Here is a 24,602-nt window from a genome sequence, read left to right on the forward strand (position 1 = left end):
AAATAAACACTTTTGGATGAATGATAATGCTTTAGTTCACAGCTATAATTTCTTTTAATTCACAGATATTACTTTAAACTTTGCAATTTTTACCGTTGTTGATATATGCTTAAATGTTGAACATATGTACGTATGTAGTTGGAAGGGTGTAAACCACTTGGAATTTCTATTTCTTGGGATCCAGGCTGAATCTCTCTCCTGCCCCATCACTCCACTGTTCTGTTCTGATGCCAAGGCTTGCTGACTCTCCATGGTTCCCGTCTGCATCCTACCCCCTTTCCCACTTTGTCTCCACCTACTTCAGGAACTCAAAAGTATTCCTGTGGCCACCTGACCTCTTTATAAATGAAGTAAAATAAAGTTAAAATTAATTATCCATCACAATCCAATTCTCTTTCAATTTCTCATCATTTCCACTGTCCCCTACTCCAATTACTGCCCAGTCCTCTGTTTCTGTCCTTGACTCATCCATGTCCCACACATGCAACTCAATTTCACTCTACAGCCAGGCACCAGTCCCTATAAATAGTCAACCCACCCAGCTCTGGAGGAAAGCTATAGCCTGTTATGTGTTATTTCCACTTCTACTTCATTCCATCAGTTACTTCCCAGTAACCTTCTCTTCCTGTCACTCCCCAGTAGTGTTCCCTCCAACACTGCCACAATCTCCCACAGATTCACACTGCAACACAGGAAAAATCAGCCTATTGCACACTTGACCACATCTCTGGCTTGTCCTTTAATATGGGACAGAGTCTGAGTCCAGGCACACCTGCTTATCTTGCAGACAGGCTTGCCATCTCAGGACACTCCCAGCTAGGTACACCATTAGACTGCAAACTAGAAAGTGTAAAAAATAAAAAAAACATGATAATAGGCCCTTTTAATGTATTCATCCAGGATCTTAAAAGTATTCTTGTATCCATCAGGACTTCCCCAGTACTGCTTCAGTTTAGGAACAGGTCAGAGACTCAGCTCTTTAAAGAACGCTACATCACAATACATTAACCATTCACAACCCAGCTTCCTGTCCTCTTACTCTTGACTTTATGCCTGTTTTTGATCATCTACAAAGGGTTCTCTAAAGTTCGTCCTGGAAGGCTGAATCCATGTCAGATTTTTAAGATAACTACATTTATCTAAATGGGGATATGCTAAAAATCTGGCATGGATCCACTTTGGAAAACCCTGATCTACACAGTTACAGCTCCACTGCCTTTGGCTAGGTTTGCGTTATAGAGATACCATATATATACCTACATACAACAACTAAGCCCCACTCTAATGTGGCCATTGGTGAGATGCCTCTTCTATATAAAATGATGGAACACATTAATAAATATTACATCTCTTAAATATAAATCACCTTTGTTTGTATAACCGTTTTATATTCCTCTTCTCTATGAAGAGGTATTAGTGTTCTTGCAGAAAACTAAAAAACACAGGATTTATAGATGAAAAGAGTAAATACAAATATAACTACCTTTGTGGAGTAGGTTCAGAATTCAGTGAGACTCACGATACCTCAGAAATATTAGGACAATGTGGGCTATTAGTTATTTTCTTAAGACAGGCGAATGGGTTTAATCATTAAAAATGCATAAAATAAAATAAAATGAGAACATACCTTTTTTCCTCATCCACATCAAAATGCTTATTTAGGGGGATTATCCCATAAAATGTACAATTTCATTTATACAATCACAAACAGAATTCCAAAATATAAAGCACAGGACAATGCATTTTGAAATACAACATTGTAATAGTATATAGTAATAAAACAATAGCGGTTAAACTGCTAACATTCTTCTGAGTCCATATTTCACTTCCACAGACCACAAGCTGCTTGTAAAATATACTTCATCCTATATATTAATGGTCTCAAGTTTGTTAAATAAACGGTTGTCTTTAAACACAGGAAAAGAGGACGATATGGGGCACTAGGTAGCATTTGGAGAAGAAAACTTACAAATAGTTTTCCCATCTTCTTAGCAGTGCCTACAATACCGGCCTCATAAAAGAAGCTTCTTAGAGTTGAAAATAATTTCAAATGTACATCAGATATTGGCGAGGCTTCCAAGTCTAAATGTACATAATGGCTGACAACAGAAAGAAAGGTTGTGATATATAGCTACTAAGAACCCTGGTTTTCATAAGATGGGGAGTCAACAGTCTATGTTTCTGGAAAAAAGAGATATGATGCAAGTCAATAAATTCACCCCACATTAGATCATTAATTTCAGAATTTAAGCCTGCCTGATCCTGCAAGTGTACTCGCATATGTTCGGAACCCTCACAAGCCAGTGGTTCTTCCTTAGGGCTCAAAAGTGCCCTGTTCATTAGTTGGAATTGCATCCAACAATCGGACTCCCTGTGTGTATATCTGGGGCTCATTGAAGTTTGTGCCCAGTTTCAATAGTATCTACCATACATCCTGTCAATTTTTTGATGGATCAGTACCCAAATCTATGCAGGAGCTGAGTCAATCTATTTCTTTAAGGGAGACATGACATTGAATAAGTGAGCCCTTTCATCATGATAGCTATATAACAGGTTAGCTGGATTCCCTCTGATTGATGGTTGCACTTCAAACGGGGGGTTGAGCTTAAAGTGTATCTCAGAGTCCTTAATTTGGTTACTACATAGGTCAAGATTGATTAAACCCATAGGATACTCTGCCCAGGTTAGAATTACTTTTATACCATCATAGGTTACCTGTGGTAATGAGATATGTTGAACCCCAACTAAATACAAGCGGATTAGGGAGTAACATTTTGGAATTTCTTTGATCAAGTGGACCACCTTATTAGTATAATCTCTTGATTCTCTGTTTTTTGTGGCTAAGCATTGGTATTGTTGAACAGACGATTACTTATTAAAAGTACTTCCTCTAACCTCTTTGTTAACGTCGAAGCCATGGCTTTAACATCACAAATTTCTGTCCTTAATAGGCAAACCTTGGTCTCGATATTAGCTTCACCAACTAAATTTGATGCTCCCTTGGGTCTAAGCTTATTTCTGTCCCTTCACTACTTTCCTTTAGTACCAGTACGCTAAACCTATCTGTGCATATTACATTTGGTATCAAATGGTTCTCTTTTCCTTCTGAATTTCTGTGTTGCTCTGTTTTATCAAATGCTGGATTCCTTATAGTCTTGTTACTGTTACTAGGGGTTGCTTTAAATGTAGTCTTCCTATCTTTTTTCTGAAACAAACAAGTAATTTTATGGGAGGAAACAGGGGTTTCCTTTGCCTTTCTTGGCACAGTAGTGTTGAGTCCCTCAATATGAACACCTATATTTTTCAGGTTGCCATTCTTGGTGGCATATAGTAAGTATTGGATTTATACAGCGCAAACTACGCCCAAGGGCATTAAGGCGCTAATGAAAACTGAAATAGAGGAGCGAACTAGACAACATGCTCATACTGAAATATGTGAAAAGAGCCAGATTGTTAAGGTTTTAAGGAAGAGAGAATAAGACGCCTGACCAGAAAGCTCTTCCAGGAGGGCCTTCTACTGCCTGGCTGCAGCCAAGGAAAAGGCTCTACCTCCCCACCTGGACTTTTTAAATCTTGACAATAATAACAGGTTTTTGTTTGAGGAGCGAAGAGGTCTACTAGGAACATATCTGGCTGTTCTTTTTGGGCTCACAGGTCCTTGCAGATTTTCTGGTGCCTAATCAAACTGCCCCTACCCATAACTGTATTTGTGAAGCAAACCTTACTATGGAAAAAACTGACAAGTTGCCATATTCTGAATAACCTTTATGTGCTATTTAACTTCTATACCCGGATAACTGGATTCAGGCCAAACTATATGGCAGTCAGAGGATTTCAGCAAAAATACCTACATTCAGAGGCCTTAAACAAGGCTGCATCCCAGAGTCCTCTACATGGCGGATCTAACCAATTAATTCACATCCAGCAAAAATTAGTTCCCAATGTGCCCATGATGTGGTACTCCTGAACCAAACTGGGGTTGGATCACAGAGGTTGTTAGTGATTCTTAATGATTACTGCAAAACCAGCGAGAAAACAAACAGTCATTTTCAGGAGAAATTGAATACAAAATGGAGTGTGGCATTTAGAGAAATAGCGTTTGGTTAAATCAACATATGTACGTTCTTGCTGTTTGGCTAGATGATTAAGGGGTGTTATCCAGCATCTTAATGCATTGAACAAAAAAATACTTTTCCAGTTGCTCCTAAGATTGACCAGGAACCCATCTCTAATTCCAATTCTAAAAGAAATTAAAGCCAAGTTCATTCCTAGCATTGCATTCTGAATAATGTTGAAAGCTAAATTTACTGATCTACATCCAGTCTTCCACAAAACTCTTTACAAGCGCAGATCAGACTTTAGCTCAATTTAACAGAACAACACTTGACTCAAACAGCAACCTTTCTAAAATATGTGCGCACATTAATAATCAGACAAAGGTCAACACTGACTCATTTCTACTGGAAGAAATTACTCTTGGTGTATCCCCTTAGAAAAATGCTTGAACTAATGCCCCCGAATACCAGTTTGTGTTTGGAAGGAATTAAAGGTTTATGGAAATAGAATTTGCTACATGATTTTCTTAAGAAGCTGCTTTCTTAAGTAGCTGCTAAACAAAGTGATAAAAGACATGCCCAAACATACCTTCATCAAGAGAAGACTATGAATGACTTGTAATCAATTCTTATAGAAGCTGCCAAATTCAAGGATATCTGGCTGAACCCTTTAAAGCCCATAACAAAATCAGACTAATGTAGATTCGCTTCTGCTGTCCTCCTTCTTGTGACTTGTCATATAAATTTACCAGTTTTACTCCCATCATCCGGAAACGTTGAGCCATAATTTCTATATTGTTGATGTTTAGTTTCAGAGCAGATTGATGTTATGCAATATTTTTAATCATCATGGTATTCACCTTTGCTGACATGCCATTACCTTTTGTCTGCGAGATGAGCAACTTCACGTTGTCACTAGGTTTATTAAATTTATGGATATCGTAGACAAGTTGCAAGTGAGCGAATGGAGGATAAGTTCAGTCATCCCTGGATAAAGATGGTTGCAGTTACCCAATAACTGATGGACCTTCATTTCGCCATCCTGTCTCTAGAAAACTGTAAATCAAATAGAAGTTAGCATCAAATACATAAACTTTGTGAGTCAAGACTTTGTCATACGTCTCCGTCTGTTAATACATAATTATAATCGGTAGCTAGTCCTCTGAAGTAGGAATGTTATCAATGTGAAAGTTACACCAAGGGCATTGTTATCTGTTCTCCACTAAGTGTAGTGTAGTTCCTATTTCTCTGATAGGTTCTGTGCATTGGAATAACATACACAATAGGCTTGGCATAGGACTGAGGTCAGTAGGCCCCTTTCGTGTATATTAAACTTAATTACTGTGTGCCAGCTAGCTCAGAGGCCACTAGAAACTTCTTGAAGGCAAGAAGGGAGTAGCTTCTGGCAACCACATAACATAAAACCCTGATCCCTCAGGATCATGGAAACAATATACTACTTTTCATTCAGTCACTCATCTCAAAGAAGTACATAGAAGAAACAGTTGGGTGTGTTTCCAATAAAACTTATTGCACAGTTGTTATTCTAGTACTGGTTATTTGTGCTGCGACAACTGTTAGACAGTAGCAGAGAAATATGGCCAGCAGTGCAGTTAAATAAAAAGGCAATGTATAGTTCTACCATTTTGCAATAGTAATGAACACATACATGAAATACAGAATACATTAAGATAAGGCCTATACCCCTATGATGCCTAACTAGATGTACCTAAGTGTACCTAGCATGTGTGTAGGTCTTATAGAGCCAAGAATCCCCCTAGGATTTAGTCTAACCCCATTACCTTAGTATTTGGTGCATGTCTAACTTTGAGACCTGCAACTTTCTACTTTTTTTATTTTTTAAATTGAGGTGTGGCTTGTCCCCTGTTTTAGAAGAGTCCTGAGCGTGCTTGTCCCTGGACTGCTTGCACTCGTCTTTGTGTGCTGACTTTCCTTCTCTCCCTTTGCTGTTTGTTGAGAGGAATATGTATCAGTATCCTGATACCTGTCAGGTGTCCTAATATTATCCCTATTCCAAAGTTTATACCTCTTTCCAGAGGGCTCCTGTTGAGGAGAGCTACCTTGGGACTTAGAATCTTTTCTGAAAGGTTTTTTTTTTTAATTATTATCCCACTACTTTTTAGAAGTAGGTGTCTGCTTAGAAGTGTCCTTCTCAGGACTGCCCAATAGCTGTGGTTTTGAAAGGTTTCCCACCCAAACTGTCCCTTCCCAGTTCTGCATATGCAGTTTTTATTAGTTCTTCTGGTTGGTCTGTAAGACTGACCTCTCTTAGGTGTTGGCAGATCGCCACTGAAGCTGCTTCCCCTTTAATGTTAGATAGTATGATTGTTGATACCTGGTCATAATTACCTAGTAATGTCATACCTAAGGTCAGAGCTGGTTCAGCTCCATACTTGTTCTGTATCTGTCGTAAGACATCTGGAATTACCGATAAGGAAGGAATACCATGAGTTCTGGTATATATGGCAGCAAAGCCTGTACCCCAATTTGTGCAGTCCTCTAACTGTGGTGTTATCCCCACGGGCAAGCAGAGTGTTAGCATTATATGCTTTCAAATGGTGTGGTATTTAGAAATTCTGCTTCTAACTGGGTGATTTTCTGAGCTACCCAGAAAGGAATCTGTTCACGTTTCTTAAGCAGTTTACCCATTACTGTGTGTGTGTTTTGTGGAGTGATTTTAGTAGCGGTGCTTTGTGTAGGAGCTGTATTTTTTGTAGCTACAGTGGGCTGGACAACAAGGGGTCGATTCCGATCCTGGAAAAAAAACGTCCGTACGATTCGTATCTGGCACCCTCTCTGTACGAATCGTAAACATGCCGTACAACCCGACGAGTACGATCCGGACCAGGGTATGAGGACGCGATTCGTACCGTCCACGTCAGGTAGGGGCAATTCGTACGGAAAAGCACACAATCACATACACACCGTATGGTCCGTACACCCCATGATTGCGGGGTATGGTGCGTACCCCTGCAATCATGGGGTGTACGCACCGTACCCCTGCAATCGCCAGGTGTACGCATCGTACACCCAGCGAACATGGGGTACGGTCTGTACACCCTATAATCGCAGGGGTATGGTGCATACACCCTATGATCGCAGTGTACGCACCGTACCACGCGATCATGGGGTGTACGCACCGTACCGGTGGGGGGGGTTGCATTCCCTACATGTTTCGGGGCAAACTCTGCTTTTACGGCTGTTTTCAGCTCCCGTAGACAAAGGGTCGTACGGTGCGTACCCGACACTAATCGTACTTGCTGGGTTGGAAAAACCAGCCGCGAACCGTACAGATGTTGCGTACAGCGGGTTCCGAGGGAGATTCATAAGGGGATTTGATTTGTAGGGTCTCTGTACGATTCATACGGAGTCCAGGTCCTGGTATGAATCGTACTTCGTCATACATACGGGGGACGTTGCAGGGTACGATTCGTACGGGAAAAACGCTCTGAACGGCTATTCCGAGCGTTTTTTCCCAAATCGGAATGGACCCCCAAGTGTCTGCATGACGAGTTGCGTCATGGCTCTGTAAGAGTTTTACCAACTCTTTGTGTTGTAAGAGCAGTGCATCTTGTGGCATTATATCAATGTCAGGATGTGGTGTGTTGCCAGTTAATGTTGGTCATGTAGCTGCTGGTCTACCTAGTGGACCGAGCCTGGTTTTATTTATTTGTTGTAGGGCGCCATTAAACCAGAAATTGTGGTCCTGGTCAGTGAGCGGAATTCTAATCTCCTCCAATGGAGTGTAGACTGCTGGGACATTTTCATGTATGCCAGAATTAAAAGTCTGAGTTGTTGCATTTACTGCTGGGAATGTAACCCAAGAATAGAACACATCTGTTTGATAATCTTCATGTGCCTTTATTAATATCACTGTACCTCCTAGGTCTGTTAAACCATGTCTGAGGGGCTTTTGTGTGAGTGTATACACCTGATACCCTTATGTGGTAATGCACTTTGCAGAAAGAAACACACATACACAGAACACTTTTACTCATTTTTAATACACCTTAATCTTAAATTACACTTTTTTGTCCTTGCCCATTCGGTATGTCCAGCAGCGGCTTCTGCATTCCTTCAGTACGTTTAGGCAATTATATTAAAGAGCAACACCTGAAACATTTTATTATGTAAAAATTGCTGGTTTCAATTTTGGAATTTTCTATTTGCTGTTATAATATTTTTTAACCTTATCTGTGGCATTTGTATAAAGTATAATTGGTTTTAATTAACAGCAAATTACTGTACTATGCTGATAGCATTTACAAAGGGCCAAAATAAACAGAAAGTGCAGTGCTGACACAGGGTGCCTATTGAGTTGAGAAATGTTGAGTTATCCCAACATATTTCAGTTCTGCACAGGCATTCAATCTCGGTAACACTCAGCTGTTATGCAAAATGACACATGTGGTGCATATCATACAAAGACCAAGAAGCAAGAAACAATGGTGATGTATCTAGCAGAGGCATATATCACAGAGGCATCCCCTACATCCACAATGAATCTAGCCTCTGTTTAAGATATGGTATGTAGGATTTGGTTCTAGTACTGAGGGATGGATCTAGAGTTTGGCAGATGTGGGAAAGCTGGCAACATGCAGTGCATATCTAGTCTTGGCTTCTTAGAAAGTATTCATTTCCATGGATTCTAAAAAGTTCAGAAAAGCCACCCCCCTGTATTTTTTCAGGTATTGAACTCTAACTTTACATCATGTTTTAGTTTCTTAGAATGATGACACAGTCAACTTATCTAGGTTTAAGGTATTTCTTGGAAACATTTTTAAGTTTAAATTGATTCATGGTTGCATGTAGTCACATACTTGGAAATATATTTTAACAATGAGTGGACCGCAGTGATATTATGATATTGCATGAATAATCCCTTATGCAAAAATGTATTTGTAAATTGTTTTCTTTTGAGTTTACTTTGATTTAAATCAATATGATTGTTCTCTTCTTTGTTTTTAGTTGCTCCAATTGACGATGTTTATGGCACCCTGGGCATTGTTGGTGCAACTGTAACACAAGACTATTCTGACAAATCTGATCTAAGAAAGGAAATTGAAGGACAAGGATCATTTACTTTCTTTGCTCCTAGTAACGAAGCCTGGGACCTGTTAGATAGCGTAAATATATATATATTATTACATTTAATGATTGCTTAATAATCATGGTTGTTTAATATCAACTGAATCAACAATATGTTTAAATAAAGAAAGTATTGATGTGAGTCTTTAAGACCTACTTATAAAGGTATTGCTGCTAACTGCATGTAGTCCTCTTTCTTTATATGAGCCATTTCTTTTAGCCTGGCTATCTTGTTTCCTCTTTACCTGTGCCACTGCTGCTTTCTATGCACTTCCTTGCCTTTCTGGTATCTCCATTTTTAAAATGTGACGATCTTTCCTCTTCTTACTTCTTTCATTTCCATGTCTCTACTGGACTGCCCTACCATTCCCAAATCGTTTTCTATTATCATATCCCTGCACTACCTAAGAAGTGCTTCGTTTATTTAACTTGGGTGATTCTGGTAATTGCTGACTTGTGAGTATTTATGAATTTTATTTGGAGATTAATAAATAATTCACAGGTTTACTATAGTCAATGAAACCACCAGAATCCTTCACAAAGTAGTAATGATATTTTGTGGGAATGTGTTTTTTTTAAGTTAAAAAGTCTATAAACAGTCTCTGAGAAATAAACTCAGCTATATCTACATTAAAGAATCATGTATACCTTTGAAAATATCAGGGTAATCTTTTTACTCATTTTACTAAAAGTATTCATTTAAATCAAATTTGTCACGGATTTATAATGAGGAGGTGATTTGATCAAAGGGGACTAACTAGATCTATTTACGTTTAGTTAGGAATTCTGTTAAGTTCCATGCAGAGCATTCAAGATAAACACCCATAAATAAGATATGGCATCATGGATTCATGCATTTTCAGCTACAAAGTAATAAAGAAGGTGGTGATTTAAGCATATTTTATAGGAAAACAGGACGTGAATAGAATGCATATATTGATATTTCAGTTATTTCTGCAATTGAAAACAGATTAATGATATGTGTGTTCATTAGCAAAGTATATAAAACATGTTAAATCACTGGTAGGACATGCAAAATATTGGATAGGCCTAAGAGAGTAGAAATAGTGGCCCTGAACAGCTCAATTACAAAGTAATGTATTTAGGACACTGACAATGAGGATACAGAGGATAGATTTGGGGGCAATAGTAGTGCTTAAGGTGATAATTAGGAGTTACAGACCCAATTCACAATGTTTTTCTGTAGCTTTATTCAACCTTGGTGCTCCTAAATAGCCATATAAATTCATGCGTCCAAATTCTGTTTCATAAAATGAGGGTCTACAGACATTCACTATGTTCAGTTCTTTTGGCATTATGCTAAAAGGAGGGGTAAAGAAAAGATGTTGGCAAAAAAGGGACAAGGTTGCCAGGGAAAAACAACAAAGCCATAATTTTGTGAATTTCTACCTACTGTTCTACTTCACATGGACAATGAGGTTACCCTATATATGAGGAGGGGTACAAAGTTCAGCAAACACCACAACATTTCGTTGGGAGAGGGCTAATTATTTCCTCACTAGACAAATTATGCTCAGGTTGGATATAAAATGTACCAATCCACAATTTCATAAAACTTTGCAAAACATGATATCTGTGGCAAAATAAAGCTGTAATAAATGTAATTACATGTTTTTATGATGCTAAAACGCATGACAGCACAACAAGCTGGGAATTTAGTGTGAGAAGGATGATTATTTGGTTGATGCCAAACAGAGGGGAAATGTGAGTACAATGGCATTTTTGTTGGGCTCATATACTACTGGAAGTCTGATTCACAACAAATATATGTGCCTAAATTCATTTTAGGTGTGCATAAAAGCCATCTGTGGGCATATATCCAATATCCCAATTCATGGCATTAAGTACTAATTACATTAATGTCCATTGGTAGAAATCAGAATTGTAGAAAATCTGTCAGTCTGGTGAATATTTCCCAGTATGGTTCAATGACTATGGATTCACATGCTGTCAAAGGATGATCAGGTGGCTGACAACTGACGCATCTCAGAACAGTGACAATGATTTCTCACATGATAAAGTGTAGAAAATTGGGTTACTGGTTGTGGGTTTGAAACCATATTCAAGCAGCAACCACAATTCTCTTCAGGATGAAAGACAAGCAAACTACAAATTAACCTGTGCTAACTCTCTGGTATCTTGAAACCAAAACTGTCAGACTTAAGTTAGAGGCAATGTGTAGAGTGTATTTGCAGCTCACAAAGAACACAAGAACAATACCACACCAGTTTAGAAAAATAGAGTAAAATATAATACATCATTTGACACTACGGGTGGGTAGATAACTCTGCTCCCCCATCGAATTTGAGGATTTTTACAACTCTGCACTCCGTTTGAAATGCGAAATTTTCAAAACTCTGCAAATGCAGCGAAGCGGAGTAAAACGTACAGTTCTCCTCCTATCCAGAGTCATGTCCGTTGTGATGAAGCTGGGAGAGACACTTGGCAAGCCTTTGCGCTGCTCGGAGTCGATTCCGCTGAGGCTGGCAGCCGTGCGGCAAGGCTTTACTGGGCTTCATGTCACCAGAGTAACAGTCCTTGCAGCAGAGCAGTGTCCTAAGGTACAGTGTTTGTAATGTGAAAGAGTGTGGTAGGTGACAGCTCTGCCCCTCTATCAAGTAAGAGATGGTGCATCCTGCCGACACCTATTCCCCCTTTGTCTCACTGTCTGGGAGCAATACACAAAGATCAACTGCCAGCTACATCTAGTCATCTGATCCAGAATACAGGCAACATATGGTTGGGATAAGAAAATATCATATTTCTTCAAGGAGAATTTTCAGAACTGTTTCTGAAAAGGGAGGGTGGTCCAAAGGAGAATCCAAGGCTATATCAGTCTTCACGTAGTTTTTGTAAGGGAAACACACTCAAAAAAACTCTGGACCTCTTGAGTTTTAAACAGTAAAGTCTTTAGGGGGATAGTGAGTGTGTTTACAACAGTTCTTTGTATCATTAGGCTGAATCCTTACTCATGTGGATTAAGTCAAAAGTCAATTTTTATGTAGAAAAAGGCTTTTTTATTAATTTTAGTAAAAACATGAACAGCCGACACGTGTTTCGCCCCCTATGGCGATTCGCGCCAGAGCTTTTTCAAGGCTATTTACATTACAGTTTGCTCATTGCAATTCTTCATCGTTATTTGTACTATTTTCCAAATAAATATCCGGTTTTTCAAAATATAGATTTGTGAGGGAAAATCCCTAAGTTTCGTAGTCGGTAGCCTGCAGGTTATTCCTTCCGCTTTCGCGTATGCAAGGAGGACTCAGTCCAACAAGAAGACTACAAGTTTCAATATACAGTAGCAATACAACTCCAATGGGGACAGATTCAAGGAAACCATACTTTTGTGAAAAGATTAAGCATGAGGCAAGCGTTCTGTGTAAAAAAGATGGAAAGCAGAGATAGTAAACTGTAACATTATGCTTCATAGAGTGGGATAAGCTTTAAATGTCTATCATAAAAGAAGAGAAAAGTAGTTATCTGTATAGTTCAGAAAAAAAGGTTTTGCTTTGCTAAAAAGCAATTTCTCTTTGTAAAAGTCAAAGATTTCTAAGGTTTCTGTAAACAAAGTATAGTTAACAGTGGGCCCAGGTTGCAATTGGAATGTTCTGGGGTTGCTTAATATTTATTGATTGGCTAACATAATAATGAACAATGATCAAGCTGTGAAGAATGAGGTGTGTTTGTCTTTATGGGAAGGAAAACTCATGCTTAAAAACTAATTTGCTGGAAGGGAACAACTCAAATTAAAACCAGGGCTATCAAAAGAGGGAATCTGATGTCAAATCTGTGAGGTCATGTTACGGAAAAAGCTGATGGCCATTGATATAACATCTTTGTGTCATCATCATGAAATTGAGGTACGGTGCCAATTCACTAAGAATGCTGAAAGCTGGCTCTATAATGGTGGTTCTGAACCTCAAGTCTGCTTTGTTTACTCAAGGGGTCCATAACTGTTTGGAAAATTAAGCACCAGTAGCAGATTTTAAGTAGATGTACATAAAGAAACAGAATGTAAATATGCAATGTTAAATTGGAGCCTAAATTTTAGTTGGTATCCTTAGCTTGATTTGTGAAATCAGCGCACTTAAGCAAAAGAGCTTCTACTATAGATACTTGGTGACCTCAATTGAAACACTTGTAGATGTTGAAAACTGGTAGATGCCAACAAAATAGAGATTTTGCCTTTTTTTGCGTCTAGTGCATGCTGGCATGCTAGGGTCTAGCATATTACTTGGTCTTTCAGAAATTAAACATAATTTTGAAAAGCACCAATCTTCTCATTGAAATTAATATTGTGTTTTTGTGTATTTGTATACGAAAAACATTTTGTATTGGGGTATTTGTATGATGTATCTACCTTTTTGTGTATTGTTGTGTATTGTTTGCAGTTTAAAATCATAGAAATTGCTTAGGCCAGAACAAAGATTCAGAAGGGATCCACACAAGTCAAAAGGTTACGAATCACTACTCTGTAGTGCTACTGTAACATTTAAATGAGTGTTCCAATTTTCTTGGAATATATCAAAAAAATCCAAAAGTACTTCCGGGAACTGTAATTGAAGAAATTTCCCAGCTGTACTCTCAAACGTATACATGTGCATTTTCATTTGCTCATTTGTTCCTATTTGTTTGTCCACAGGAAATGTTTTTCACCATGGGGAAACACATTACTCTATGTCCACATCAATTTTGGACGTGTTCCTCCTTGGTTCCCAAACTTATAATACAATGTGTGGCTGTTCGCCTCTTTTTTGCACGTGTTCCTCCTGCCTTGCAATGTCCACAACTTGCCACTCTGAGAATATCTACTTATATTTAAAATGACCCCGTACTGGTGTAGTTTAAGATATGAGATATTGTATTTATGAATGTAAATCCATGCTTTCTGAATCATGAGCTAGAATCTGCTCTTGTAAAGTATGTTATTTGTCCACCCTCATAACCCTTTGGTGCTTAAACACCTATGTGAATCCAGATGAAAGAAGCAGTTATTCGAATAACAGTGCATACATCTGCTAGTTTGAAAAAACTGAAGTTTGTGACAGCTGACTTTGAAATCATAACTTCTTTCTTTTTTCCCAGGAAATCCGTGATGGCTTGCTTGGCAATGTCAATATTGAACTGCTAAATGCCTTGCACTTCCACATGGTCAACAAGCGCATGCTGACCAAGGATCTTAAGAATGGTCTAACTCTGACATCCATGTACAATGACTTGGACCTGCTTATCAACCATTATCCAAATGGGGTAATTATGCTCTTCTTGAGTGTGTTTTATTCAGTGTCCACTGTTTTCTTTCTAACTGGTTTTTCAATGTTAGCACTTTTACAGATCAAAGGTAAATGTGAATGTATTTTCTATCACTTTTGTATCATTTTCGATGAACACATATCAAACAAATGCTCAGGCCGTGACCCCCTCCCCCTGAAATCAAGCAACTGAGCAATGGTCCCAACTAATAAGCAATAAAACAGTAGGATTTACTATGTTGCTTCAGTTTACATAAATCCATTATAATCTTCTATATGAACCATCCGTTTCCAATCAGCTCTCTGTTATCACATTGACAGATCTGAAAGTCAGTAACTACCTTAGAATGTAAAACTATGCTCTATGCCTCATCTGAATCATTGTGTTGATCTCAGTATGTATCCAGTATTGCTGTGCATACTGTGTGTACTTTCAAGAAGACAAATGGCCGTATTCACAAAGTTAAACTTATACTTTTTATGTAAGTTTATTATAATTTTTTTGCTATTCACAGAGCACGAGTGTAATCTTACACATATTATCTTTAAGGCTGCAGATAACTGTACATGAAAAGATAGGTCAGTTTCTGCAGTCGTAAAGATACTACACGTAAAACTACACTCGTAGTTTGTGAATAGTAAACGTACACGAATAGTGTACGTTTACTGTTGTGAATGAAACCAAATGCCTTTTTAGTGCAATGTCAGGGTGAAAATGCAAAAACTAAGGTAACAAGAGCTTTTGGTATTTTAAATGCTTTGTCAGAGAAACCCTGAGTGAAACCTGCACTCCTAACATGGAATCTGTTACTCTATTTAATCCCTGCCTAAATGTGTGCCAGGGATGATGCCCTTCTTTAAAAAACGATTATTTGACTTGCCTCCAGCCACTTCAGGAATGTGGCCATTGCATTAACTACATTAACTACACTTTTGAGAGAGATCATTGGTCCTAAGTCCACATTCCATAAATTCTTGTGTGTCACATCTTAATACTAGTATATGTGTCATTTGTTGGCCTGGGAAGTCAAATAGAAATGGCCTGAAACTGCAAGAAGGACTTCTGGATGGGCAGCAACTATTAGAATTTCTATATACATTTTGAGCTTCATTCCTTTCATTTGCAATCATGCTCTTATGTTGCAAATAGGTTGTTTTATAGTATGCAAAAAGTTCTTTCCCTACAATGAAGCATATTTCATTAGTCAAAGCGAGACCAAATATAATTTTAGAATAACACTAAGGCACGGCCTGAGTAGATTTGGCTTACAGTTGTGTATATAAGTAGTCATATGTTTTGCTTATTAACAAATGCCCAAGGGATTGCTAATCAGTTTCCTGAGCTCTCTTTTTATACCAATGCCTTTGAAAGTAGCATTTGTGATCTGTTCTGAAGCCTTGCTTTTTCTCACAGTAAATGTGCCTTTACTAAAGAAGATTTGAGGGGCAGCAGTATGTGCCACATTGCTAAATTAGTTTTAAATATTAATAGTTTTCATTATTACTTTTTGCAGATTGTTACTGTTAACTGTGCCAGGATCATCCATGGAAATCAGATTGCAACAAATGGTGTTGTTCACGTGATTGATCGTGTGGTTACTGCAGTGGGCAACACCATCCAAGATTACCTTGAATCTGAAGATGAACTGTCCTCTCTGAGAGTGAGTACTAGTCATGAATTACGTCAGTGGGCCTGATTAATGTGATTGTCAGAGGGTGATTTCACGTACTCCAACTATTTAACATATAAAGACGTGTCAGTTCCAGGCTTTATGGCAAACAAGCAAGAACCACCCAGGACTGTAAATTGACTAGTAGCAAATTATTTAAGTAAATGCAAAACAGAGATAGGACAGTGCTTTTCGGCTTTTAATTCACTATTTCAAAAAGAGGCAGCTGAGCAGAATTAGACACTATCTACAATCAGGAATTAACCATGCCAGGATTTTTTTATTTTTTTTTGTCATGCCGCAGACAATATTGCTGCCTGGTAATTAGTACCACTTTACTACCTAAACAGCAATCAGCAGCTCGAAGACCAATTAAACTTTGCAAAGCAAGATACAGTGTGCATAACTCATTTTGCTGGGTAAAATGTCATCAATTTCAGGTAGATTCAAAACTTAGTTAAAATCTTTAAATTATAGAGTAATTAATCAAATATGTGACAACTGCAGTAAATCATATAATTACATAGAAAACCCCATGGCCGCACAGTCACATATTCACTGTACCTCTCTGCCTGCCTGTAATGTTTACATTACAATGCTTTTGTTACAATTCACAATATACATAAAGAAAGCTTTAAAAACACCAAAGCAATATCTGATAGAAAAGGGTCTGGATATAAGTAACAATCAATTAAAAACAGTCAACTAAGAGCAATATGATAGGTCGCAGAGTCCATTTGCACGATCATTCTTCTTATGGCCTAGTCTATTGGTCTCACATACATGACAGCATGAGGACGTAAGCTGTCAATCATAGTGGACACTGCAAGTGCATCATTGTTGACTCTGCTTTGAAGATTTGCAGTACAATATGTTTAAAAAAACAAGGGAAACACTTGGTTTTACAGGAACATGGGGTGTATATTATTTCAAGAAAAAGAGGGGTTCCTATAAAAACAAAACATTAGGTTGTAATAGCCGTCAATGTAGAAAATCCAAAGCAATGTTTTTAATAAGCAAACAATACAAATACATTTATCAAAACATAGAGTTGCGGTGGGCAGGGATTCAAGCATGACATGCAGTAGTGCTCAGGCAAATAAAGTGATAGATGTGACTCAAAAGTGCAATATTTACATTGTAAATAAATCAGTTGTAATACAGCCCCTCAGTTGTACAATGAATTAATGTATAGAAGGATGTGTTTCTGTTGTTAAAAGCATTTAGATCCTTTCCTCTTAGTAGGATCATCACCAGGACAAGTTTAAATATGGGGTAACTACAGGCATGGGTATAAAGGGAACAATGGCAGATGCAGAGGTAAAGGGGCAGCTCCCAAAGGAGCTACTGCCCTAAAACAGTGATGCTTTCTTCTTTTCCCCTGACCATCCAACACCTGTCGGGAGCAGACTACAGGATTTCCTGCCCTTATGGGAGGCAATTACCTCTGAACGGTAGGTTCTAGACATCATACGAGAGGGATATTGTTTAGAACATACCCAAACACCACCCAACAGTTCTCTGTGTAGACACAAGTTATCCATGGAACATCAATTTCTGCTACAATAAAAGGTGCTTGCACTACTTGCCAAAGGGGCTGGCGAGCCAGTGCCTCCACTACATTATGACAGAGGGGTGTACTCCATGCACTTTCTCATTCCCAAGAAAATGGCTCCCTGAGGCCAATACTTCACCCACAGACCCTCAACAGGTACATCCCGGCGGAACATTCCATCTGGTTTGTCTTCAGGATGTCATACCTCTGTTGCGGCAAGGCTACTTCATGACTGCTGTACTTGAAGGACGTCTACTTCCATATTCCCATCCACCCCGCCGAATGTTGAAGACTCTGCGTCTTCAACATTTTCAATTCAAGGTGCTGGCTTTTGTAGCCACAACCACCCCAGAGTCTTCACCAAATGTCTAGCTGTGGCAGCCACTCACCTTAGGCAGGTTGGCATCCACATGTTCCCTTACATGAATGACTGACTGATCAAGAGTACTATATAGCAGCAATGTCTGGTGCAAATGGAAACAACCATAGACCTTCTTCACAAGCTAGGCTTCACGTTAAATATAGCAAATCTCACCTTCAGGCTCTCCATGTACAACCCTTCCTTGGGGCTACCCTAGGCTCCATGGTGGCAATGGCTTAACAAAGCCTGGCCAGGATTAACGCTTTTCAAAATCTGCTGCCTCTTTTTCAGCCAGGTCATCAGGTAACATTATGAAAAGCAGTGTGCTTGCTCAGCATGATGGCGTCCTGCATTGCAAAAGTGCCACATGCAAGGTTACACATGCACCCCTTACAACAGTGCCTAAGAGCACAGTGGTCTCAGGAGGAGGGTCTGTGGAAGAAACTAGTGTTGATTTGAAGCCATGCGCATTGCTTTCTGTTGTGGTGGAATGTCAACAACCCGTTACAAGGATGGCCCTTTCTAGATCCAGTCATGTAAGAGACCATCACCACGGTCGCCTCACTCACTGATCTCACGCATCTCTGGGAGTAATTGGTTTTTCGTTGACTGAGGTGTGAGTCAATGTCAAGCAACAGCCACAATCACTTGCAGGGTGAAACACAAAAAATCACTACATTAACCTATGCTTAACCCTGGGTAGCTTGGCACAAAAACAGCCTGGCATAATTTAGAGGCTATGTGTACAGCACACAAACAATAATAAAGTAAAAACACACCACAAGAAAAATCCCAAACCAACTTAGAAAAAAGAGCACATTTTAATAAATACCAAGAATGCAATCAGTATAACCAGAGAAATGAATTTGTAAGGGTTGAAAATAGTAACCAAAAGACCAAAGCGCCAACTGCGGACATCTAGTCGTGCAATACTGGGTCAAAGTCAAAAGTGAAGGCCAACCACGATGGAGCGCGGTTCTGCTACAAAAGTGGTTTGGGCCTGGTCAGCTCTTACGTTTGAACTTAGAAAAAAATTCTGAAAAAAATGCCTGAGAAGGTAAAGTTCAGCAGGGCAGGCTGCAAGATGTTTCTGAGGAGGAGGCGATGTCCTTAGATGGCCTTGGGCCAAAGCTGCAGTGAAGATTTCTACATTCAGACTTAGTCCCCGCAATGGAAGTCAAACACTCCATCAGGATGAAGGAGAAGGCTGTAGGCGGAGACAGTTCCACCAGGAAGGATACCCCTTTGGCAAAGGACCACAGAAATAAATATTTTGCCGCAGAGAAGAATGCAGCGTGAGAAGCCACAAAGTCAATTCGACCGACAATGCACCTCCAGGGAATCTATTGTGTGACTATCTGGAAGGAATTCACAAAGCCTAACTGTCAGCTACGCTCAGTCATGTGACCCAAGCCAGGCTGCTGGCAGAAAAGGGCTAAGGGCAGGAAAATGCCAGCTTTCTAATAGTGGCATTTTCAAAATTGTAATGAAAAATCCGACTTTACCATTAAAGAGGGTTTATCATTACAATTTCCTAGGTACAAAACATGATATATCAACCTTCTCCCAATTAGGAATTGTAGAAAGCTGGCTCTATATATAGAGGAACTGGCATCCGTCCTGTCCGCTATGAGTTCTTCATAGTGGACAGGACAGATGCTGTGACATAGCGGACAGGACGGATGCTATGAGTTCTTCATAGCGGACAGGATGGATGCCAGTTCCTCGAAGCGCCAGGCTTATCAGGGCTTGGCGTTGAATTGCCTTGGGTGTTGTGCTTTTTCCTATTGGAAACTGGCAGCATTTGTCACATGCACCAGAGCGCCCACGCTATTATAATAAAGCTGGGTATAACCGGTACGGTGTTTTGTTATTTACGTCACTGTCCTAACTGTCCTTAAATACTTGTAACGACCATGTGGAGTACCTATACTTGCAGATACAGACACTTTCTTGTGACAGCAGTGGACCACAGACATATTTGTCACTATTGTAGATCTTGAACCAATCCCAATTTTAGGTTCCGGTGAAGTTTTAAAGCTTTGCCCACTTTGTATGTGTGCTGCACAGTAAAGCAGACAAGAAAAGTCAGAAAAGAAAGGAGAAATGAAAACATTTGTCCTTTTAGGGCCTCCTTTGAGATGGTGTTAACTTTTGGTGCTAAACTCTGTCTACAATTCTTTGTAGATAGTGTTTTGCGTCAAAAGGCATGGGTCGCTGCATTGGAAAGCCCATGTACCACCCATGTAACGTCCCCTTGGTGCTAAGTAACACAAAGCAGTGCTTTGCGCTGCTTTTTGCATTACTTTTAGAGTACTTTCCATGGCAAAACAAGTTTTGTACTGGAAAATAAATCCCCAAAACGACATTTCAGTGAAGCAGGTCAAGGTTATACATTTCAGAGAAGCGTTTACATCGTCAGGTCAGTAATCTGCCATTGGTGGCATGTTTTATTATAATGAAGGACGTGTTTTTAGTCTAATGTCAGTTTGTTAATAGTGCTTTTAGGTTAATGCTCGAAAATGCCAAACTAACATATTGTTGTAAAACACAGATAAATAACGAAACAGAATAACAGGAATTAGGAACAGAGGGGCATATTATCAAGGACGGCGTTAAAATGATCACCTGTTTAGCGGCAGAAAACTGCCGCTAAAGCGGCGATGGCTTGATAATATCCCGTGGAGAATTCCAATAGAAGCCCATGTTCACACCAGAACTTGGACTTTTACTGGAATTCTCAAGGGCATATTATCAAGCCCTTTATCGCCAATTATAATTTTTAACCCCGACCTTGATAATATGCCCCAGACTTGTCAAAAATATGTTATGTATATCACTGGACAATTAACAGTTCTAACATATGTAATTACCAACAGAGCTTACCCTGTTCCTGTTTTTGACGCTTGATTTTTCAAAGTAACTATTTCTGAATGTGTACTGCACTGTTTCATTTGAACTGCATGTGTAATTGCGACCATGTTTTCATATTTGCCTAAAGGCCACGTTCCATCTAGCATAGTTGGTGTTGGAGAATGGCAACAGGCAGGGACGGACTGGGAACCAAAACCGGCCCTGGCAAGGTGCTGGGCCGTCCCCCCCCACTACCTCCCCGGGGGTTGGGAGTGCCGCCTAGCTCTTTGCCAGGGCCGGTTTTCGGCCGAATTTGTTACAGGGCTGATTTTGCAGCTATGCTGCAAAAACGGCCCTGTAACAAATCAGCCCCCAGGGGACCAAAACCGGGCCCCACCCATGCAGCGCACCCGGGGATTGCTCGGTGCCCCCTACGGCCAGTCTGGGCCTGGCAACAGGACTGTAATCGGTTTGGTATCAATTTGTAAAATACATTTCATCTTTCTACTTTGTAAATCTTTTCTAGGCGGCTGCCATTGCTTCTGAAGTGCTAGATACTCTGGGCAAACCTGGCCACTTCACACTTTTTGCGCCCACTGATGATGCCTTTGAAAGACTTCCACGAGGTGTTCTTGAAAGGATTGTTGGAGACAAGAAGTCTGCTGAAGGTAACGTGATTAATTGTCGAGCTATACATTAAGAGCTCTCACAGAAGAATTTGAGTCAAAAGTACATCTTTTTTTAGATGAGATGAAATGTATCGTATCACATTCGAACACAAGCTGTGTTCTTTAATATTCAAATCGCCTTATCATCTGGAGCACACCCTTGAATGCTGGCGCAGAAACAGATGAAGAGAAATCTCTGCCGCACCAGTTTTGTGCATCTTTTATCCTCAATTTAGTTGGTGGGTGTTTTTTTTACAGAGGTTATAGACAAGTCCGTGGTCTTGAGATGTTTGTCGTTCTCAGAAGATTTGCCATCAAAGTGCGTACATGATGCAATGGAGAGAGCAAGAAAGTTGATAGGTTGCAGAGGGAAAACTTACCAGTGTAGCGTGCACATACCGTTTGGCAAGTTCTTATTAGGAGCCCAGTTATAAAACTAAAGACAAAGGGGCATATTACCAACAAGTAGCGATATTTATCGCTAAATAGGCTTAGCAACAAATTTTTTATCGCTGCCTATCGCTGGATATGTTAGCAGAGAAAACATGCTATTAGCAACGTTTTTCTCCATTGTGCTAAAATAACCAGCGATTGTGGCGAAATGCGTGAATATCGCTGAGAATACAGCGATAGTCACGCATTAACGACTAAGGGCCCGATGTAGGTCGGTCGGTAACGGCCGAAAATCGGAATTTTCGGCCGTTACCGATCGGTAAACAGGTGAATGGCATGTAGGGGGCATTATTTTACCGAATCGATAAAATTACCGATTCGGTAATTTTAGCGATTCTGTAAAATAAAAAATCGGTAAATTTACCGATTCTGAGCCACCCATATGTAGGTGGGACTCTTCAGAGTCCCAGGAGCCTTAACAAATTGGTATTTTACCATCAAATCCAATTTGATGGTAAAATACCGATTCCGGTGTGCATGCACATGTGTGCATGCACACCTATGCCATGTGACAGGCAGACCTGCCCTTAGGGCAGGTATGCCTGCCACATGGCACCCGCGCCTGTTTTGGGGGTGCCAGAGGGTGTCAAAGTGACACCCCCTGCACCCTTGTGAAATTCGGTATTTACCGATTCGGTAAATACCGAATCGTTAATGCCCATTCATTCCTATGGGCTTCAAAGCCCATAGGAATGAATGGGCATTACCGATTCGGTATTTACCGAATCGGTAAATACCGAATTGATCCGATTCGGTATTCCAGCACATCTGGAATACCTACATGTCGGACCCATTGATTTACCGATTTTAAATTACCGAATCGGTAAAATTCGGTAATTTAAAATCGGTAAATCGTTCCTACCTATATCTAGCCCTACATGCTCTTAGCCATGTTATCCACCTCCCATTGGATAACATGGCTCAGAACTGGTCTGGGCAGGTGTTAATATTTGGAGATATCCGCGCTTAGCGCGAATATTTCCAACTCTACGCCTGCCTTGCTAATAGGCGATAGCGATGTTAGCGACTGCTTTCAGTCGCTAACTGGTTGAGTACGCCCACTTTGCATGTCATTAGCGATAAACATCGCTGACATGCAATGCGGGCCCCAAACCGCTCGCTATCGCCTAAAAGCTGTCCCTAACATCAGTTAGCGACAGCTTGCTAATAGGGCGATAGAATTATCACTGCTTAGCGGCCGAAAACGGCCGCTAAATCAGCGATAATTGCCTATGCCCCCCTTGGTAATATGCCCTATAATTCCTCAAGTCTTTTTCAACTTTTTTTCAATTTACAAAGGATTTCAGGCATGCTTATGGGAAGCTGTTTTATTCTCAGTTTTTGATATTCTTTTGTGAATTTCATAGCAGTCATATATGAAAGTACTCTCACATGCTTCCATGTAGTATGTGGGATGTAATCCTTACTTAAGCATACCACCCAAGTGCAATTGCGTTGCGATTTTTTTCTCCACAAGGATTTATATTTTCCCCAAATAGAGAAGTCCTTTTTACATACCTAGACAATCATTTTCTCCACACCCCGTCATATAAATCCGATTAACCCCTGTCCTTCTCAAGACTGCTAAAACATATAGGAATACAGAAAACACATATGTTTTATTTGCCTCCTTCAAAAGAAATCCTGTCCTGGATAGCTACAACCAGGAGATAACATTTGTTCACACCATGAAGGAAACACATTTACTAGTGAAAGTTCATGTTTTAGAAATGTTCAACTTATGCACACAAATACCTTTATGATTCAGGTCCATTTAGCATTGTGCTCAGTGGGGAAGGCTACATATGAATACTATGTCTAGTTCTAAAGACCATCTGTAACATAATATGTTGGGTTCTGGGGTCTCCTCTGGTGTGTTGTGTTTGTTTCTGAGGGTGAACTCTTGGCATATTGTGTTTGACCCAAGAGGCAATATTTGATATTTAAGGACACAAATAAGGACTCATTGACAGGGGTATCATATTTAGTTGTGGAGTTTCTCGCTGGTGTATGTTGATATATTCTGTTGCTCACAAATGGAGAATTGTTTTCAAGTGCCCAATGATAAATTTGAATCTTCATGTTCATTTTTTTATATTCACCTGCAGTCTTTCAAAGGGAGATCTGCTGTTTTATGCCCACTTCATAAGACTGCAATTGAAATATTTTATCCAATCTATAGTATTTAGCCAGGTTTCTCACTAACAGCAACATAACTCATTTCAAAGGCCTATCTGGTAGTTATGTGTCCAATTCTAGATATCATATTACAAGTGTGTTTGTTGGATTCTGCATTCTCCAGGTGGTATAATATGTCCAGTTGTGGAGGCTTTCAATGGTGCATTGTGTTCAGATCTGTAGACCACATAAAAAAGTATGCATTCATTCAAGTAGGTCAGTTCTGTGACATTGTGTCCAGTTAGTACTCTTCTCCTGCACCTTGTCCCAGGTCTAGAGGAGTTGTCAAGTGTATTGGGCTCAGCCCTGTAGATCACCCCTGTTGTATTGTCTCAAGCCCCAGGAACTCCACCTGTATTATTTGTCTAGTTCTGGAAGGCATATCTGGTGTAATGTGTAAAGGTCTGGAGAGACACATCTGAGGTTC

The 24,602-nt window shown here is 39.7% G+C and overlaps 1 protein-coding gene across 9 annotated transcripts in view; it reads left to right on the forward strand.

The window, feature by feature from the left end:
• The window catches only part of POSTN (periostin), a 130,848-nt gene that overhangs the window by 26,984 nt on the left and 79,262 nt on the right, over positions 1 to 24,602 (forward strand). For all 9 annotated transcript variants that reach the window (XM_086935073.1, XM_086935070.1, XM_086935072.1 and 6 more), the window contains exons 4-7: positions 9,045 to 9,202; positions 14,271 to 14,435; positions 15,952 to 16,098; positions 21,403 to 21,544. In XM_086935073.1, coding sequence (XP_086791199.1) covers positions 9,045 to 9,202; positions 14,271 to 14,435; positions 15,952 to 16,098; positions 21,403 to 21,544 — 612 coding nt within the window. The remainder of the gene's footprint in view (positions 1 to 9,044; positions 9,203 to 14,270; positions 14,436 to 15,951; positions 16,099 to 21,402; positions 21,545 to 24,602) is intronic.

Source organism: Lissotriton vulgaris, chromosome 8, assembly GCF_964263255.1.
Source record: "Lissotriton vulgaris chromosome 8, aLisVul1.2, whole genome shotgun sequence".
NCBI lineage: Eukaryota > Metazoa > Chordata > Amphibia > Caudata > Salamandridae > Lissotriton > Lissotriton vulgaris.